The sequence below is a fragment of the Diceros bicornis genome, chromosome X (genome assembly GCF_020826845.1).
Source record: "Diceros bicornis minor isolate mBicDic1 chromosome X, mDicBic1.mat.cur, whole genome shotgun sequence".
Taxonomy (NCBI): domain Eukaryota; kingdom Metazoa; phylum Chordata; class Mammalia; order Perissodactyla; family Rhinocerotidae; genus Diceros; species Diceros bicornis.
The window spans coordinates 35,416,795-35,437,179 of record NC_080781.1 but is presented as its reverse complement, the minus strand read 5'-3'; the positions used below and the strand labels follow the sequence as shown (position 1 = coordinate 35,437,179).

General features: G+C 38.8%; 1 protein-coding gene across 4 annotated transcripts in view; it reads left to right on the top strand.

Annotated features, from left to right (window-relative positions):
- Positions 1–295: 295 nt before the first annotated feature.
- Positions 296–20,385, top strand: part of MED14 (mediator complex subunit 14) — a 69,345-nt gene continuing 49,255 nt past the window's right edge. For 3 of the 4 annotated variants that reach the window (XM_058535658.1, XM_058535656.1, XM_058535655.1), the window contains exons 1-10: positions 297–911; positions 6,113–6,139; positions 8,925–9,030; positions 14,554–14,727; positions 15,378–15,507; positions 15,975–16,103; positions 16,430–16,537; positions 17,089–17,221; positions 17,993–18,143; positions 18,612–18,723. In XM_058535658.1, the coding sequence (XP_058391641.1) occupies positions 697–911; positions 6,113–6,139; positions 8,925–9,030; positions 14,554–14,727; positions 15,378–15,507; positions 15,975–16,103; positions 16,430–16,537; positions 17,089–17,221; positions 17,993–18,143; positions 18,612–18,723 (1,285 nt within the window). In that variant the 5' untranslated portion in view covers positions 297–696. Of the gene's footprint in view, positions 912–6,112; positions 6,140–8,924; positions 9,031–14,553; positions 14,728–15,377; positions 15,508–15,974; positions 16,104–16,429; positions 16,538–17,088; positions 17,222–17,992; positions 18,144–18,611; positions 18,724–20,385 lie in introns of all 4 variants that reach the window. The other variant, XM_058535657.1, reaches the window with a different exon arrangement.

Here is a 20,385-nt window from a genome sequence, read left to right as displayed (position 1 = left end):
TTCCAGAACCACAACTCACAAATACCAGAGCGGGGGAGCACTCCCTAGCCGCGTTCGCAGCCCACAGCACAGCGCTGCTAGATACCTCAGGCCAAATTGGAGCCTTTTAAACCCCGGAGGGCGGCGAGGGCAAGGGCGCGGCAACTGATGACGCTCGCGGTGACGACGCCGGCTCCGCCCTCACACCCGCTTCCGGCGGCGGGCGGCCCCCGCTTCCGCTTTTGCCGCCCGCGCTCCGGCCCCGCCTCACTCCCACGCACCCCGCTAGCGTTCCGGCGCCCTATAGCGGGAGAAAAGGCTCAGGTTGCGGTCGGAAGTCCCCCTACGGGTTCCCCTTCCGTTCCGCTTAACGACTTCCGCTTTGGGCCGTCAACATGGATGCCGCGGCTGCCTGGCAAAGCGGCATCTGATCCGTTGCGGAGGCGCAGCTTCTCGGCGGCGCCCGCCCTGCTTCCCCGCCCTGCTTCCCCGCCCTCCCTGCGTTCCCCCGCCCCTCGCTCCCGTCCCTGGAGCCGGCGGGCTCATCGCTACATGGGGGCGGGCCTCCGCGGCCGGCGCACGGCTTCCTGTTCAGAGGCGGCCTGGCAGTAGGTGGCGGCGACTCTGCCCGCGCCCACTTCGGCGCGGTGACCGAGCGCCCGGGAGGCTCGAGGGCCTCATTTTGTGCCGCTGCGCCAAGCCCGGCCCTGCGCCGCCATGGCCCCAGTGCAGCTGGAGAACCACCAGCTGGTCCCGCCCGGAGGCGGTGGCGGGGGCAGCGGTGGCCCCGCGTCAGCCCCGGCGCCTCCTCCTCCCGGAGCCGCCGTGGCGGCGGCCGCTGCGGCTGCGGCTAGCCCTGGCTACAGGCTGAGTACCCTCATCGAATTTCTGCTGCACCGGGCCTACTCGGAGCTCATGGTGTTGACGGACCTGTAAGTGCCGCGAAACCCATGCCTGCTCCCCAGCCCCCCCTTCCCGCCCAACCGGCTGAGAGGTTCTCACCTCCCTTTCCCCAAGAGGCTGCTGTTTTCCCCTCTCTACGGGCTCTTAGTCTAGAATTTCTGAACTCAGGGGGCTCAGCGGAGGTGGAGGAGCAGCTTTGCATTTGGGGTTTTTCTGGACATGAAGCAACGGAGGCTTGTTAATTTGCATGTTATTATGCTTTCACTAAAAATTCCGTCTTTGGGATTTTTTGCTCGAGTTGCCAACAGAAGCCTATTGATTTCTTGGCTGGAAGCTTTTTAGCCCAAAGCCCAAGATTAGGGTTTAGGAATACATAATATTCGAGCTTTAAAAAAAAAAAAAAATCCTAAAGACAGGAAATCTGTTTTACAGCGTCTTGACTGTACATTTTAAATGTAGGTTGTAATTGCTTCTGATAGAGTTTGAACTCAGGAGATGTATTGTAATCCAAAATTTTGGGTTCCAGGGTGTTTTTTCTGGAACGTTTGAGAGTGTTTGAAGTTTTCACGCATTTAGTGTGAGTAAAAGATTTTTTGTAACTGGCCTGCTGTTATTGTCTCTTGGAGTATGAAGGGAGTTTATAAATCACCAAGTTACCAATGAAATGCCTTGGGACATGAGTAGGATGTTAATCCCTTCAGAATAGGATCAGAATACACTGTAATGATTTTCAGTGTGTGAAAAGAACTATAAAATTGGGGAGTATAAATACTTTACTATTTTACATTTTTTAATCCAGGTTCAGAAAAAGTAAGAATTATTAGTTTTTGTCTAGATTAATTTTTATTTTTTATCTATTGCTAGACTCCAGATCAGTGTTTTCTGTTGAAGTACATTAGTTTGTAGAAATATGACTGTAAAGTGTCACAGTAATTTGTTACTAGAGACTGTTAAAATATTTGTTTGCAGGTGATTAAAAGAATTAGAATACATTCCACTTATTCCTGGGAAACATCATTCTCACTGAATTTTGATATACTGTACTTTATTGAATGGGACAGAAAGAAGCCTACCCTTGTCTAATGAGAAACTTAAATATCTGTGATGATCAGGGTTTATTGTAGTAACATACTTCTCTGCACCATCTATTGATGGATTTCGTAAAAATCCAAGAGTATCCATGAGAAAATTTGATGTGTGTGAAGGTCACCTGTCCTAAAATGTTGAAAATTGCTATCAGTGGTTGTGTGATTTGTGTAATTTGTTTTTCCATAGTGGATTTGTGGACATTCTTTGAATTATATTGTGTCCTTCTTACTATTTTAGGACTTAGTTATGAAGAGAGAAATCTCTCTTTTATTGTTATAGAACAAGTATATAGTTTTAGTCCCACACTCTTTATATAATGATGATTCTCATACTTACATCTCCAGCGCAGACCTCTCCACTGAACTCCAGACTCTATATCCAGATGCCTACATTTGAATACTTAATGGGCATTTTAATGTACCTCGTCCAGAACCAAACTCCTGATTCCACTCGATTTCCCCAGACCTTTCCTCTCACTAAATAGTATCTCCATTCTTCCTGTTGTTGCCTAAGCCAAAAATTTTCGAGTAATTCGTAGCTCCTCTTTCTTCCCATCCCACACCCAGTAGTACATCAGCAAGCCTTGTCATCTCTGACTTCAGAATCTGACCACTTTTCAACATTTCCATCAAGTGTTAATCCTTCACCCGTGTTACTGTAGTAGTCTGCTAAGTGGTATCTCTACCGTACCCTTGCCCCTCGACAGGTTTTCCTCCATTAAATAGCCAGGACGATCCTTTTATTTATTTATTTATTTTTATTTTTTTATGAGGAGGATCAGCCCTGAGCTAACATCCACTGCCAGTCCTCTTTTTTTGCTGATGAAGATTGGCCCTGGGCTAACAGCCGTGCCCATCTTCCTCTACTTCGTATGGGACGCTGCCACAGCATGGCTTGACAAGCGGTGTGTCAGTGCGTGCCCGGGATCCGAACCTGCGAACCCTCGGGCCGCCAAAGGGCCACCAAAGTGGAGCGCGTGCACTTAACCGCTACGCCACCAGGCCTGCCCCAGGACGATCCTTTTAAAACTCTCCGGCTCACAACTTTCGGGTGGTCCCCCATCTCACTTAAGAGTAAAAAGTTTCGGGCCGCCCCGTGGTTTAGCGGTTAAGTGCGCGCGCTCCGCTGCTGGCGGCCCAGGTTCGGATCCCGGGCGCGCACCGACGCACCGCTTCTCAGGCCATGCTGAGGCCGCGTCCCAGGTACAGCAACTAGAAGAATGTGCAGCTATGACATACAACTATCTACCGGGGCTTTGGGGGGAAAATAAATAAATAAATGTTTAAAAAAAAAAAAGTAAAAAGTTTTTATTGTCACGAATATGTAGAGTGATGTAAAATTTATAGTCCAAATCAGGACACTTTTGAGCGTGAAAGGTGCTGTTAATAATAATGTCAGAGCAACAGGCATAAACTGGGACTATCTTGAGCACACCAGGACATGTGATCACCTTACCTTTAAGGCCCTGCACTATCTGTGCCTTCTCTCCCTTACCTCTTTAACTTCATTCCTAACACTCTTCTCCTTGCTTATTCCCTTTCAGCCACGGTACCCTTCTTGATGTTTCTTAATAGTGCCAGGCATAGTCCCACCTTAGAGCCTTTGCTCTTCCCCTAGAAATCTGTGTGGTTTGCTTTCTCATTTCCTTTAGGTCTTGGTTCACGTATAACTTATCAGAGAGACTTTCTCTGACCACCGGTGAAAAGTACTCTGCCCCTTCAATCTATCGTTCGTTACTCACTACTTTGTCTTTCTCTACAGCACTTATCCCCACCGGACATTATTCGTTTCTTATCTGTCTCCTCCCCATTGGAAGCTCTATGAGGACAGGGATTTTGATCTCTTTGCTACTTTCCCCAGGGCCTAGAACAATGCCTGGTACATAGTCGGGGCTTAACTAAGTATTTATTGATTTAATACATCAACGAATGGATTTTTAGAATTGTCATTTTAGACCATGGAAAATTTAATGGGACAATTCACTGTTGCTCTTGGTACATAGGCATAAAATAACTTTTTTCTCTTTTGATTTGTGATAACTAAAATTAGTTTGGGAACTAACCTTGGCAGTTCTTAAATCATGTATTTTTCCTTGTTCCAGGTAGAAACTGTCAGGATTAACGTATTAATGTAAAACCAGTGTTCTAGGTACACTTTATAAGAGTCATATTTCTGCCACATTTGATGCTTGTCTGTGAACTATTGAAAGTAAAAAGGTCAGCCTAGGCAATTTTAGGTGGTTTGTTTTTGGCCCCAAATTTCTGGTTTTTTCCTTGTGCTTGTCCACTTCCTCTTTCCCCTCAACATACATGCTCTCATCTTAGAGTTTACACTCTGCCTTGACTTTTTAGGGACTTAAGTTCTACTCTTTTTTTTAACCTCTTTTAATTAAAATCAGAAAATGCTGGGATCTCAGTCATGTAAACTTGTCTTATCACGCTTTGGTATAAATAAGTTTCTGTGACTTACTTCTTCCAAAAATTTGCATTTTACAGCTTTTGCCCCAAATGGTGGATTTGTTATCCATAAAGGAATTTTAAATAGATTAGAAAAATTGGGGGAAAAGGGATGCAGGCAGCAAAACCTATCCTTTGTCCCTGAAATTCTACCACCTCTCACATGAGATGATCCTTTTCAGGTCTCTGGGGCAGGTGGGAAGTGCTGGAACAATGATTCCTGTTCTTTCTACCCCCAAAGGCTCTACTCTTCTGTTTCTCCCCCTCTCGTGCACACACAAGCATCCATGGTTCTCGTTCTCTCCCTCCCTTGAAGACAAGGGTTGTGGCTTTGAGAGGAGTGTTCTCAGGAGCTTTTGCATGTAGAACTGTCCAGTTGCCGTCTTATAATAAGGCCTTAATTTCTGCTTCATCCTCTGATCTGCTGGTCCTTCCAGCTCCTACCTAGTTTCCTTTATCACTCGTATCATAGCTTCAGCTTCCATCCCATTGTCTACCCTAAGAATTATAGGTAACTACAAGCCAGAACTCATTTTAATAGTTTCCCCTCCTTGTACCTTGACTCTTTGGAGGTGGTTTTAATTTTTTTGCACCTGTGGCATGTGAGTGGGAGGAGAGGATCTAAGCGGCTCAGTGTGTATTCTTCAAGAAGCGATTAGATGTAGGGGAGACTTTAGAGTTATTCAGGCTGTTAAATCTTGGACCATGAGATAGAGGTTTACAGAATGTGGTGATTCAGGAGGCAGATTGGGACTTCTCTAAGCATCAGTGGATGCGAGAGTGTTAGATGGTATAATTTATCAGGGAAAATGGTGGCATTGGTTGCTGGCTATCGGTAGTGGAGAACTAAGAAAAAAGAAATCAATACCTTACTGGAGCTGTTTACAAGTAATATAAATCATTTACAACTAACCACCATGCAACGTCATAATTACTGTAAACCCCTTGGCTGACACTGGCCCTTTTGTGTGGTTAGCTTACGGTTTTCCCACCATAACAAAACATGGAGGGATTATTGGTTGGAAGCAAGGTTCCATTAGGTACGGGAGGCTGGCAACTAAGTAGTACTCTGCATCCGTGGCCATTTTGGTCTTAAAAGAATATTTTCTCTGACACTCGATGATATAGTGTGCTAATGTAAGACTTGGGCTTTTTAAATATTTGAGGTTCATGTACTACTTTTTGATTTTGAATTTTGAATGGAGAGAGATGTTCCTTTGTTGGTTTTTCCCTTATAACTGTATTGCTGGAAATTAATAAAAATAAAAAAGAGTAGGTAGGGGCCAGCCCGGTGGCGCAAGCGGTTAAGTGCCCGTGCTCTGCTGCGGCGGCCCGGGGTTCGCCGGTTCGGATCCCGGGCGCGCACCGACGCACTGCTTGGCAAGTCACGCTGTGGCGGCGTCCCATATAAAGTGGAGGAAGATGGGCACGGATGTTAGCCCAGGGTCAGTCTTCCTCAGCAAAAAGAGGAGGATTGGCAGATTTTAGTTAGCTCAGGGCCGATCGTCCTCACAAAAAGAAAAAAAAAAAAAAGAGTAGGTAGCCACACAAGCCTATAGAGGCTATTTATCCATTTTTTTCTCAAACACTAAAGTATTTAAGAGAGTCAAAGTAAAGACCATTATTATATTTTGATGAATATGTGCATATATTTAGTCAATTTCTTTTTTTCTTCTTCTTCTTAGACTGCCAAGGAAATCTGATGTGGAAAGGTGAGTATGAAAAAACCTTAAATCTGTCTCTTCGTTGGTATAGCTATGAGTGAGTGAGTGAGAGTGTGTGTGTGTTTATATGAGAGAGAGTGGGAGTGTGTATGTGGGTATGGGTGGTAGGGCCGTGGATTGGAAACCTAGGCCCAGAGAGCCTAGGGTGATTTTTTTACACCATCTGTTTTGGGAGCCCTGGGAAATGTAATTTCCTCATCCTTGACAATACTTGGTGTGAGACCAGCTCTAGACCTTTTGTTATAGAAACCTTTATTGAGTCACTGACCAGGTCAAGTCCCTGAGGGGGCTAGGAAGATGTAGAAGATATAGTTCCTAATGGAAGAAGCTGAGGAGCAGACTGGCTTTAGAAAGTTGGCTGCAAATTTACCATTTGCTACAATGATGCTATTAGATATCTTTAGAGAATTGATATTTGCCTACTGCTATTGCTATTTTATAGTTGAGAGAATTTTGATTCAGTTGGAGTTTGGGGCTTAACACATAACGAAACACTAGTGTGTTTCCATAGGCCAAAGGAACAAGATAAATTAAGATTTTAAAGAAATCATGTGATTGGGATTTAAATTGTGGCTACAGTATAGACTGCTTGACTATATTTTTGGCACTACTTATGCTCCTTGGTTGATTTTTTTTTCTTTTTTTAATACCAAGTCACTAGGGAGGATTTTAGCATTTATACTCTACCCCCAACTGACCTTTCTGATAGAAGTTAGACATACATCAAAAAGGTAGAGGTGGAAGAGACAATTGAAGCATACCTGTGTTATAGTTTGGCTGGTCAGTTTTAAAGGAAGGAAATGAAAGTCAGGGTTTGTTCTGTCCACTGTGGGGCAGGAAGGGAAACGGGGCCTTGGAAAATCGACTCATGCTGCCTATCACTTGAGACAACATGGTGTCAGAAAAAAACGTTATAATAGTTTACAAAGGGAGACGTCTCCTTTCCAGTAGAGGAGCTCATTTGGGAAAGCTAATTAATAATATACAAATATGTTTGCTCTGGAAGAGAAGCAGAGACCTTGCTTATTCTGTAAGCCATTGCTGAGTTAGAGTGACAGTACTAGGCTCCTAGCACCAAGGTGGCTGCCAGAGCTTAATGTATATTTAACATTTCTGCTGTGTCCCAGTCTAACCTGTGATGCTCTGCTTGTTTTATCTCCTAGGATCCTTCACAGACACTGGCAGAGTCCTAATTGTATCTGTGTCCTTGATTCTTCTCTTTACACTACCAATAATCATATTGCTGGCTGAGCTTTAAAGAAGCCTTTAAGGTTGTTTGTGGGCTATGTACCCTCTCAATAGGAGGTAGACTCTGAGGTCTTCAGTTAGGCTTATATATCGGCAAAAACTTGTATTTTGGTGTGTTACATCATGGTGTTGCTGTTGGTGAGATGCAGAGATGTGGGTTGGATCTGTAGGTCATTGAACAGCTGAATTAAGATTAATAAGTCAGAGTCCACTTGGAGGGAGGTTGGAGTCCTGCTGGGTCCTGTCGTCAGTCCTAGCCTGTCGGATATTTTTTTCAGTGTCTTAAGGTAAACTAAGAAAGGTGTGATTATCAGTTTTGTAGCTGACATGAAGTTGAGAGGTCTAGCTAACACATTGATTGACAATGTAAAGCTTTTAAGGCTTTATAAGGAGATGATAAAAATACTGACGAGTATTGGGAGAAAAAGCGTTGTAGTGAGAATAGCATAAAAATAGATATGGACAGACCTTCCAGCTTTTATTTTTAGTACTCAACTTCTTTAACTTTGCTTGGATAATTTAATATCTTAAGTTTGTCATTGAAATAAATTTGGTAAATTTTTACCATAAGCAAGTTAAGTTCTTTGATTATTCAATTTTTTAAATCATGCTCTTGCAAGATGGGAAATAGGCCCCTGCTTTTGTAGAAAGAGTACAGTTTCAAGCTTTGGTAAAGATCTATTTCAGGGCCGGCCCCGTGGCTTAGCAGTTAGGTGCACGCGCTCTGCTGCTGGCAGCCCGGGTTCGGATCCCGGGCGCGCACCGACGCATCGCTTCTCCGGCCATGCTGAGGCCGTGTCCCACATACAGCAACTAGAAGGCTGTGCAACTATGACATACAACTATCTACTGGGGCTTTGGAGGAAAAAAATAAATAAATAAAAAATTAAAAAAAAAAAGATCTCTTTCAATTCCTTTCTCTTACCAAAAAGGTTACTAATTCATAACTCATAATTTCAATTATGAAATTCATAATTCATAACTCCTAATTTGGTCCCCTCTCTGACCCAGTTAACTTCTATATAGTAATTTTATATTTGTGAATTTAGTATATTTTAGTAAACAACTTTTATTGCAATATAAAATTAATTTTAGGGGCCAGCCTAGTGGTGTAGTGGTTAAGTTCGCATGCACCGCTTCAGTGGCCTGGATTCACAGGTTTGAATCCTGGACGTGGACCTACATACTGCTCATCAAGCCACACTGTAGTGGCATCCCACATACAAAAAATAGAGGAAGAGTGGCACAGATGTTAGCTAAGGGCCAATCTTCCTCACTAAAAAAAAAAAAAAAAATTTAAAAATGTGATTTATTGCTAAAACATTCTTTTGGATTTATTACTCTGAGGTGAAAAATAAAGCATATGTAGGCAGTATACAAAATGTGACAATAATTTATATTGAGATAAATATTTTAGGTGGTTCATTTCACTGTAATGATTGTAAACAAAAATTGATTTGTGTTTTAGCTAAATGAAATAAATTGTGAAATACTCTTTCACATATGTGGTTGTTTTATTTTATAGGAAAATAGAAATAGTGCAGTTTGCTAGCCGGACACGCCAACTCTTTGTTCGATTATTAGCTTTAGTAAAATGGGCTAATAATGCTGGCAAAGTGGAAAAATGTGCGGTGAGTTAAACTTCTGATTTTATTTTATATAAAATAATTTTTTTGAATATTAAATTATAATAGACATAGTTTCTAATTTTAGCTTTAACTTATGTCTGCTGTTTTGTTTTGAGAGACATTACTTATGTGAGTAATCATATTTCTGCATGATAATGTATAATATATTTCTGTAGAAACTTAGTATTTGTTTATGGACACCTAATCAGAAAAAACAGTAGATGATGTCTGGAGCTATCACTATGCTTGAAGACATTAAATATGGAACTTGAACTAAAGGAGGAAAATAGCTTCCATTTGTACGATTCCTTAGTGTTTGCAAAGTAGTCCCTTAAGTTTTGCCTATTGATTCTTGGCTGCCTCGTGAGAATGGCAGAGCCGGTATTTTTTTCTTATTTTGCAGATGAGGAAATAAGGTTCCTAGAAGCTAAATGGCTTCTTCAAGTTCTCAGAGCTGATGACAGCATTTATTTGTTCATTTGTTTATTCATCTACTCATTCTCCAAACTTTTATTGAGCACGGTATATAGGGTATGGGATGGAGACTTAAATAAGACACAGTCCCTGCTTTCAAGAAGTTCATAGTCTTTGGACTGTTGAAGCGCTCTTTTGAATTCAAAGGAGTGACACGTAGTGAAGTGTACCAAAGATGTTAAAATTTGCTGGGGAACAAAAATGTTTTAAGCTATGTTCAAGAAGTGTTAAGGAGGGAAAACGTCAGTAGGGATCTTGTGTGGCCTGTTGAGCGCATACCTTCGAGAGAATGGTGTGGTGTTAACAGATGAGACCATGATTACTCCTTCCTGTTTTATTTCAGTCACTTCTAATGAGGGGAATGGAGTTCATGTTGGAAGGGGTAGAGTAATTATCATAAAATGAATAAAGTCCCAAAATAATGAGAGTATTTACTCACTTTAATTGAAGTCAGCTCTCCAGGCCCAGCTTTACAAGGCCAAGTAAGCTTCTAGCCATTGTCAATTATATTTGGAAAATGGGGGAAAGTGGGTAGATTCTCTAAGTAAGCTTGACACTGATGCTCAAAAATTTTTTTCAATCAATTATGTAATGACATTTAAAAATTTTATCAGTTTTTATAGGTGAAAGCAGAAAAACAACTTTACATTGGTTAAATTATATTCAATTCGTTTTTAAATTCTCGTAAGTTTATCAGGCTTCCTGAATAAATTAAAATTAGCAGCTACCCAGTCAATATAGAAGTACCATAATAAATTTATTTTTAGCACCCTGACAAGCTAAGTTGAAAATATTTTTATAGTAATTTTATATTTGTAAATCTATTGGGGTTTGCCTGTTCCATAAAATTTCACTTCAGAAAGAAATCTACAACACAGTTGCACGTGATTTCCTGACATCTCACCTCAGTTTGAGTCCACTGCATTTGCTATCCTCAGTTTCACCAGGTTCCCTTATCGTTAGACATAAAGCTTATGTGAAAATTGCTCAAGTGAAAAGAAAAAAGAGGTTATGAAGAAGTTGAGAATTTAAAATTCTAGAATAATATTCTTTTTTTTTTTTAAGTCAAAAACAAAACCTGATTTACATTGAAATTAATGCTCAATTCCAGTTCTGCTAGCTAAGTCAATAACAAGACTGGAAGAATTCTGTAAGACACTTTCTAGCCACCTATCTTTTTTCTCTAGTAGTAAACTGATACCATCCTTCTATATAACATTGATCAAAGGTTTATTTAGGGGGAGAGTATTTTGTACTATATGTTAAGTTTTCCTTATGTGGGGAGAAAGGTCCTTTTATTGATCTGTTGTCTGTTGGTATGATTGGGAAATTAAAGTTTGTAGACAGAGAGTCTTTTGTATACTGTAAAGCATCATACAAAGAATAGTTTTTGTTATTAATAAATAGGCTTATTCCAAACCTATTTATCAGAAAGTTTACAATTCATTTCATTGTTTTGGAAATTTGGGCACCAAGTCTAATGAATCTCTTTTGGCTGAAATGAAGAAACATGGTATAGTATTTCTGAAAAGCCTAAGGTTTCTTTTCAATAATTAGTTAATTTGGGGTAATCTTTTCTTAAAAATGTTCAAACTTTCAGGGAAAAGTTAGGTTTTACTGAAGTATATCAAATCCCAGTGTTCAGTTTTTCAAATCTGATGTTAAATCTCTAATTATACCATGGGTGTTTAAATTATCTGTTTGATACTACTGAGTTGTGCTTCAATAACATAGTAACAAGCAAAATCCAAAACTCTTGGTTTTGTTATTGAGCCATATTGTATTCATCTTTCATTAATTCATAGTATAGTATTCTTCTATCAGTTTTTTAAATTGGCTGTTCTAAGAAGTCACATTCTGAATAAAGTCTCATATTGAACTTACATAAAGTTTTGGTATTTTTGTTTTGCTAGTCTAGATACAGATGTGTTTATGTCAGGGATAAAGTCCATCAGCTGGAGAATTAGAGGATTATTCATGTTTTGACACTTCTTTTCTCAAACTAATGATTATTTAACTGGTCTCATTAGAGGTTCTCAATGGATAATGATCTTTAGCTATGCCAGACATATTATATGTGTAGCTGAGTGTATAAATACACAGTTTATAGAACTCTAAGGATAAAACAGTCTGGGTAATGTTTTATCTAAGGAAAAGAGAAAATATCTCTCATTCTCCTAGAGTTTTTTTTAAAACAGCCTTATTGAGATATAATTCATATACCATACAATCCACCCACTTAAAGTGTACAATTCAATGGTTTTTAGTATATTCACAGATATGTGCAACCATCACCACAGTCGATTTTAGAACATTTTTATCACCTCAAAAAGAAAACCTGTACTCTTTAGCTGTCACCCCCAAAACCTCCCCCCAGCTCTAAGCAACCACTAATCTACTGTCTCTATGGATTTGCCCATTCTGAACATTTCATATAAATGGAATCATGTGGTCTTTTGTGACTGGCTTCTTTCACTTAGCATAATATTTTCAAGGTTCATCCATGTTGTAGCATGTATCAGTACTTCGTTTTTATAGCTGAATTGTATGGATCTACATTTTGTTTATCCATTCATCAGTTAATGGACATTTAGGTTGTTTCCAGTTTTTGCCTATTATGAATAATGTTGCTATAAACATTCATGTACAAGTTTCTGTGTGGACATAAGCTTTTGTTTCTCTTGAGTATATACCTAGGAGTGGGATGGCTGGGTCTTAGGGTAACTCTTTGTTTAATCATATGGAGAACTGCCAGACTGTTTTCCAAAATGGCTGTACCGTTTCACATTCCCACCAGCAACGTGTGAGGGTTCCAGTTTCTCCATGCCAACCCTTGTTATTGTTGACATTTTGATTCTAAGCCATCCTAGTGAGTGTGAAGTGGCATCTCATTGTGGTTTTTATTTGCATTTCTCTGATGACTAGTGATATTGAACATTTTTTCATGTGCTTTTGGCCATTTTTCTGTTTTGCTTAGAGAAATGTCTGTTCGGTACTCAGTTAAATTTTAAAGGAGATTATTATTAACCATATTAACAGCTGGTATGTGAGTATTTTAAAAACCAAAAAAAAAAAAAAAAAGAACATAGTGATTGTTAGGGACCTACATGGATTCACTAATAAGTTACTCAAAACTAAAGTTTTAGCTTTATTAATTTGATTTCTAAGTCAAAGGGATATAGCTGAAGCTAGTATATTTTGAGTTGATCAAGGTAGTTTAGAGTGTTTCATTAATTACCCATGTTTAAGGTGGAGCAGTGTGGGCTGGATAAACTGTGGCACCCCGCTAGGATTGATACATGTCTTTCTGGAGGGCAGTCTTTAGTGTTATTTGGCCTTGGCTTTGGTCTGATAAGCATTTTTAGTGTCCTGAGTAAAGGGAGACTTGGGATGACCTAAATCTGAGTAAAAACCAGTTCAGAGGTTGAGAGAAATAGGATTCAAAATGGTTTTAAATATGTTAAAATCAGACAGATGACCGTGTTGCTTTAGGTTCAGGATGGGAAAGGGGACCTTGCTTGATAGAGATCATGTACAAAAGATAAAGGCCTTTTAGTTGACTCCAAGCTTGCTATGTGTTAGCAGTATCATGGCTGCTAATAAGAAGTTAGTGTTGGTGGCATTGATAGAAATCCATTTTCCTAGTCATAGAAGGTAGCACTTCTACTGGGCTATGCTGGTCTAAGAGTTGGAAGAAACATTTTTTGGTTCCAGCTTGTCTGATTATTGACTGGCTTTTTTTGGACACGTGTCTGAACCTAAGTCTCAGTTTTCTCATCTCAAAGGTGATAGTAATTATCTGGTTCTGTCTATTTCCTAGAGTTGTGAAAATCAGATAATAAAATGAGTGTGGAAATACTGAGAAAATGTAGGGCATTATGTGTGCATGATGCAGTATTAATTTTGGACACCACATTTTAAGTTGGCCACTGATAAACTGGAGCATTTCCAGGCAGTGGAACAAGGATGATGAATCAGGAATTTGGAGATGTGAAGACTAATTGAAGTGACTTGGAATGTTTAGCTTGAAGATGGGGTGGGCTTCCCCTGTTTTAGGGACACAAGAGACTTTAAGTGTTGTTCCAGAATAGAACTAGAAGATAAAAGTTTCAAGGAAGTAGTTTTCAGCTCTGTGATGAGCTCTACTAGTTTAGGTGCCCTTATGACATGCATTGAGTAGAGAACTGATGGAAAGGATTTCTGTATTGGGCATGAAGTTGGCCTAGATCTCATAATGAGCAGTGTTTATTGAGTGTTTTCTATGTTCTAGGTACTATTCTGAAGGTTTCATATGCTTTAACTCATAATCTTCCGAACAACCTTATGAGGTTAGAAATCATCTCCATTTTACAGTTGGAAAAAAATGAGGCACAGAGGGATTAAGTAATTTGCCCAAGATTATAGGGCTAGTAAATTGCGGAATTAAAATTGAGACTAAGACAGTCTGGGTCCAGGAGTCGATAGTTTTAACTACTTCATTAGCAGCCAACTCTAAAAGTCTGTAAGAGTAAAAAACATTTTATTCTATTTATTTTTCCTAACTTGTTATATTATGTATGTGAAATGTTAAGAATGGAGAAACGAGGGGCTGGCCTGGTGGCGCAGCGGTTAAGTGCGTGCGCTCCGCTGCTGTGGCCCTGGGTTCTCGGGTTCGGATCCTGGGCGCACACCGATGCACCGCTTGTTAAGCCATGCTGTGGTGGCGTCCCATATAAAGTAGAGGAAGATGGGCACGGATGTTAGCCCAGGGCCAATCTTCCTCAAGAAAAAAGGGGAGGATTGGCATCGGATGTTAGCTCAGGGCTAGTCCTCCTTGCAAAAAAAAAAAAACAAGAATGGAGAAACGAATTGAAAAACCAATTGATAGAAAATTATTGTTTTGTTAAAATATTTCTTCTTCAAATTACTGGGAAAATTTTGGAAGAAATATTTTGAAATATGGGAAAACATATATTAATTCCCTTTGAAATTTACTTTGGAATGAATAAATATTTGAAGTGAAAAGCGGCTAGTTTTCAAGGAAGCTTAATACATTTACCTTTTGCTTTAAAGATGATCTCCAGCTTTTTAGATCAGCAAGCCATCCTGTTTGTGGACACTGCTGATCGCCTGGCCTCGTTGGCTAGAGATGCTCTAGTCCATGCACGCCTGCCTAGTTTTGCCATCCCATATGCCATTGATGTACTGACTACTGGGTCTTACCCACGGCTGCCAACCTGCATTAGGGTAAGTGCATTCCTTCCTCCCCCTTACCCCCAATCTGTTCTTAAAAGTTGAAGGCTTTGGCGTTGGATTCTACTGTATCATTAAGTAGCCCAGCAAAAAACTGTTCTATATTTTTAAAACAAATATTTCATATCTTTTGCTTTTTTTCCTCTATAACTAAAATTGTAGTTTTTTGAAATAAATTGGGGCCAGAATGTGAGTAGCTATCAAAATGGATGAATCTTTTTGTGTATGTGTGTATGAGGGTGAACAGATGTGCGAATATAATTTGCATCTGTTTCAGATGTGAAAATACTGCCTGCTAGTTGCTTTTTGGAAGTATGTTTTAAAATTTATTGTTGTGGTAGTTGTTTACTTATGGTGCTATTGTATTTTATACTTTTAAGAAGTGGTGGAAGTCATCTAGTGACATTAAGTTGGTTTCATAAATAGAGCATGAAGATCATGTTATTACCGTAGTAGCTGGGTGACTGGTAGAATCATTGGCACTCCAATGCCTTGTAGTAATGGTCACTATTATTGCATATAGACTGCAGAAATGAGTGTTGAGATTCTCTTGGGTAAGGTAAGAAAATATTTTGTTAAGACAGGTGCAGGTAAAAACTATGTCTCTTCATATGTTATTTAAAAACCACTTAAATTTTTTGTAGGATAAAATTATTCCTCCAGACCCAATTACCAAAATTGAGAAACAAGCCACACTTCACCAGCTGAACCAGATTCTTAGACATCGGCTTGTAACCACAGATCTTCCTCCTCAGTTAGCAAATCTTACAGTTGGTATGTACCTGAGGCTTATTTTTTAAGAATTGACTTGTTAGAATATTTTTTAAACAACTTTTGGGATTTTATTCAAAGAATTATCATTGTGAAGTATTGACCTACGGTTTTGGTGGTGTTGGAATCTGTGACTTGTCTGCCATATCATTTCTCTTTAGTACCCGCAGATACAATGCTGGTATTTGAAGCTGGGAAGTGGGTAAGATCACATGGGGCTGGAGGAGAGACTCGATCCCAGAGTTGAGCCTCAAGAAAATATTGTTCATTGATGTTAGAAGAGTCGCCTTTGGTTTCTTGATGACCTGGAAGTTGGCTACTGCTTATGCAGGAACCACGGAATTGTTTGAACACTTAGAAAAGAATCTTCAGTCTTTTTAAAATTTCTTATTAGCGAGACTAAAAGTTCTAGGTTAGCAGGAAGCTGCTTATTTTCTAGCAAAGTAGACTTCTTCTTCTTCTTCTAAAAGCAAATGGCCGGGTGAAGTTTCGAGTTGAAGGAGAATTTGAAGCCACTTTAACCGTGATGGGAGATGACCCTGATGTTCCATGGCGTCTTCTCAAGCTGGAAATTCTAGTTGAGGATAAGGAAACCGGAGGTAAATCATAAATACTGATTTAAATCATAAGTAATGATTTAAATGTTTGGTGTTTTTATATTATTGAAACATTCTTACAGGATAATAAATGTGTTTAGCATTTTATCCTGTAATTTGAAGCAGATTTTATAATAATCATAACTATCGACTGACCATAGAGGTTTCAGTGTTTCTCAAATATAATGTTTTTTTATGGTTTCCATAGATAATTTCAGTTCTTTTTTTTTAAATTCATTTTTAATTAGTATACACTTCCTTGGTTGGTGCCATGACACGATCTGTACACTTTTCTGATTAACCACCTTCTTTTCTCCTGCCAATGGAAGATGGGCGAGCCTTGGTTCATAGTATGCAAATCAACTTTATCCATCAGCTGGTACAGTCTAGGCTCTTTGCTGATGAGAAACCTCTTCAGGACATGTACAACTGCCTACGTATCCTTCTGAAATTTCAGACATGTATTTGTAAGGATTTTGTGTCTCCCTCTTCCCCTACAATTCCATTTGTCCCTAGTCCTGAACTTTAGCAGCCTAAACTCTCCTCCTCCCCTTTTTGAGTAGAAATGGGACTGGGGAACTGGCCAGTGTGAAGAATAGTGATACGTCTATAATAAACCAAGTTTTAAATTTTACTGTTGACTTTGCAGGTAAAAATAAAAAATGATGAGTTAGAAATAGTACTATTTGGAGAAAAAAAGTAGCACTATTTGGTCTACCTATATTCTCTAGACTATGATGAATTAAGGGGCAACCTGGATCTTATAATTTGTTTATATTGGTTCAAAATTAAATATAAAACCTTTTTCTAAAATTATACCACAAATTGTAACACTTTTTAGGATAAGTCGTTGGAGATATATAATTCCAGCAATTTCCTTCATAGCCAGCTTTTTGGGAATAGAGCTTTTGTTAAATGAAGTTTGCTTGTACTTCATTTGCTGTTGTAGTAATATGTTATATTAGATTTGCTTAACGAGATCCATCAGATTCTTTCTGCTTATCACTTCAGTTAGAAGTGCTACATTCCCAAACTCTAATGTTAATCCGAGAGCGGTGGGGAGACCTTGTGCAGGTGGAAAGGTATCATGCTGGAAAGTGCCTCTCCCTCTCAGTTTGGAAGTAAGTAAAGTTGGTTCTGGTGGGTTCATGCTATGACTGTAAATACTCTGTCTTTTTGTTTCTCTTTTTCTCTCATACATTTGATTTACTATATATCAATAGCTGTTCATCTCTAGCAACATGATTTTGTATAGTATAGTCACGTGGTATTATATAGACCACATAGGACATCCGTAATTGACACCTTTCTTAGAACATGGCATGTTTTAAATACGTAGACATTTATCTATTTGTACTAAGACTGGCTGTTCTTAAAAAGTTAGATTACTCTGGGCTCGTACCAGATTGCTAAAAGACCATTAGTTTAGATTATTAGGTATTATTTTTAAAAACACACTTGCTTATCACAGTTGTACATTTTGAATTGCACCTTTTAAAAACTTTCTTGGGAGTGTTTTAGGGAGAATCAGTATCAGGCTATTTATAGTCTTCGATTCCCTGTTTGAACTTTGCTTGATTCCCGTTTTCTGTAAAGGAATCAGAGGTGAATAGACATCACTTAGAAGATAGGCTGTTTTGTTTTGGGGCTTTTTTGTATGTGTGCCTGTGTTTTACTTTTAAATTCTGTGTCTATTTTTTAAAAATGCAATAAATCAAATATTGTGTTGGATTACAGAATAGCTATCTTCCCAATATTAATTTATTTCCTCCACAAACAGTGAGGGCCTGCCATGTTCCAGGCTCTGGCTAAGGTGCAAAATAGATTGTCTCTATTTTATTCAAAGAGTTAATGGGCTGGGCTAAAAAAAATTATTTCTTTTTTCTCTTTAGTCAACAGGTTCTTGGGAGAAAAACAGGGACGGCATCTGTTCACAAAGTTACAATTAAAATTGACGAGAATGATGTCTCCAAGCCTTTACAGATTTTTCATGATCCTCCTTTGCCAGCTTCTGATTCCAAATTAGTAGAAAGAGCCATGAAGGTGAAAGATCTCAATATATTTCAATATTGGTTTGATTGAATAAATATATTATAACTTACCATTTAAACTTTTAGCACAAATTCTTTAAAATACCTAATTGTTCCTAGGTGTTAAGAATGTTATGCTTCTACATTAGTTTTTTTTAACATCTAATATTATGATGTATAATTTTTAAGATGTTCTTTCAAATTTTGTAATTTAGATCAGATCACCATTTTATTTTTAAAGTCCAGCATTTGATCACTATGATAACTGATACATAAGGTATCTTGATTGGTACTCACCAAAATGTTAAGCTACCAATACCATATAAGTTTATTTTTTTGACTTTAAGTTTACTCTCTTTTACTGATTAACACTTAATCAGTGTGATTCTAAAAGGAAATATCGTGAAGCACAGTAATCTCAGGCTTTTAGAGTAAAAATGTTTAAGTTGCACATACCATTCTGTTGTTGTTGTTTATGCAGATTGATCACTTATCAATAGAAAAGCTCCTGATTGACAGCGTCCATGCACGAGCTCATCAGAAGCTCCAGGAACTGAAGGCCATTCTTAGAGGCTTCAATGCCAACGAAAACTGTAGGTTCTTTTAAATTGGCATTTCTGTCTTTTCTTTTGTTTAAATTAATATCCACTTTTCTTTTATGAAGGGTCTGTCTTAATATGACTTTTTTTTCCTGATATACTGGTTTTGTTGTGGAGGCTGGGCATTTCTGCATTTTAACTTGTGATCTGTCAAGCTTGTCCTAATTTTTCCCTTATTTTCTTCTTATTTAGCTTGGCCTTATTTTCAAAATATTTGCATATTGACTTCCCCTTAAAACTTTTTTTCCTATTGAAATGGAAGATATTTTAACATTTAATATGACTCTTATTTTTAAAGTTTCTTCTAAGGATAAGGCAACTTTGCAAATATTTGTAATGTATTTATAAAATATGCCTCTTTGAGCGGAGCAGAATTTGTCTTTTTAAAAAATTTTTTGAATTGTTAATACATTAACAGGGTTCAGAATGAGAAATACAGGTAGACAGACACACATAGTGAAAAATCTTCTAAGTTTAATTACCTACTAAGTATATTCAGAGCTTTGGGGGACAATCATCTAGAAAGTAAGCGCTTTTGTTCTAGGAATATAGTTTCGCAGTATCATAAGGAACATATTTACTATCCCTACCCGTTGTTTTTGGCCATGATTACCTTGTGCTCACAGTGAACAGCCTTTAATTAAGTGAGATGATGTAGGCGAAGTGCCATATAAGTATGAAGTCTTTTTTTTTTTTTTTTGGTGAGGAAGATTAGCCCTGAGCTAACATCTGTCGCCAGTCCTTCTCTTTTTTGCTGAGGAAGATTGGCCCTGGGCTAACATCTGTGCCTGTCTTCCTCCACTTTATGTGGGACACCGTCACAGCATGGCTTGACAAGCGGTGCGTTGGTGCGTGCCCGGGATCCAAACCCCGGGCCGCTGAAGCAGAGTGCGCACATTTAACCGCTGCACCACTGGGCTGGCCTCTAAGTATGAAGTCTTAATGGCGCTAGTAGCAAAAGTACTGCCTTTCATCATCACAGAGCCCAGCTCAGTCTATTATACTTAAAAAAGCAGCTTCTTGGGTACAGACTAGTAACACTGGATTAAAACTGCTTTGATGAAGTAGATGAAAACGCTGCCTGAAGAAAAGGCAAAGTCAGGGAAATAAGTTTATATTTAGAATACAGTATTCATTCAAGGAAAGTGAAAGAATAGAGGTGAAAAAGAGGGTCTAAGATAAGCCAATGACTAGAGGGAAGGGCAACTTAAGTTAATAAAAATGCAAATACAGGCCTTAAAGAAAGGGTATGCCAGACATCTGGTGAATGTAGTGATTAAATATATTTTGAGGGGACATGTACCCTAGCTCCATCAGGGTTTAACATTAGATTCATCGGATCTTAATAATTTTAATTTAATTATAAGATGCAGTATAAGTCATCATTCCCTGCCACCACCCATTTTAATCCCTCAAATAAAGATGTTAAATACAGGCCTAAAATTTATGATTAGAAAGTATAATTGAAACTGTCATTGGAATTAGAACCCCCCTTTTTGTTATTTTTTTAATAGATTTATTAAAATATAATTTATATACAATTCACTCATTCAGTGGTTTTTAATATACTCAAAGAGTTGTGCAGCCATCACCGCAACCTAATTTTAGAACACTTTAATCATCCCCAAAAGAAATCCTGTACCCATTAGCAGTCAC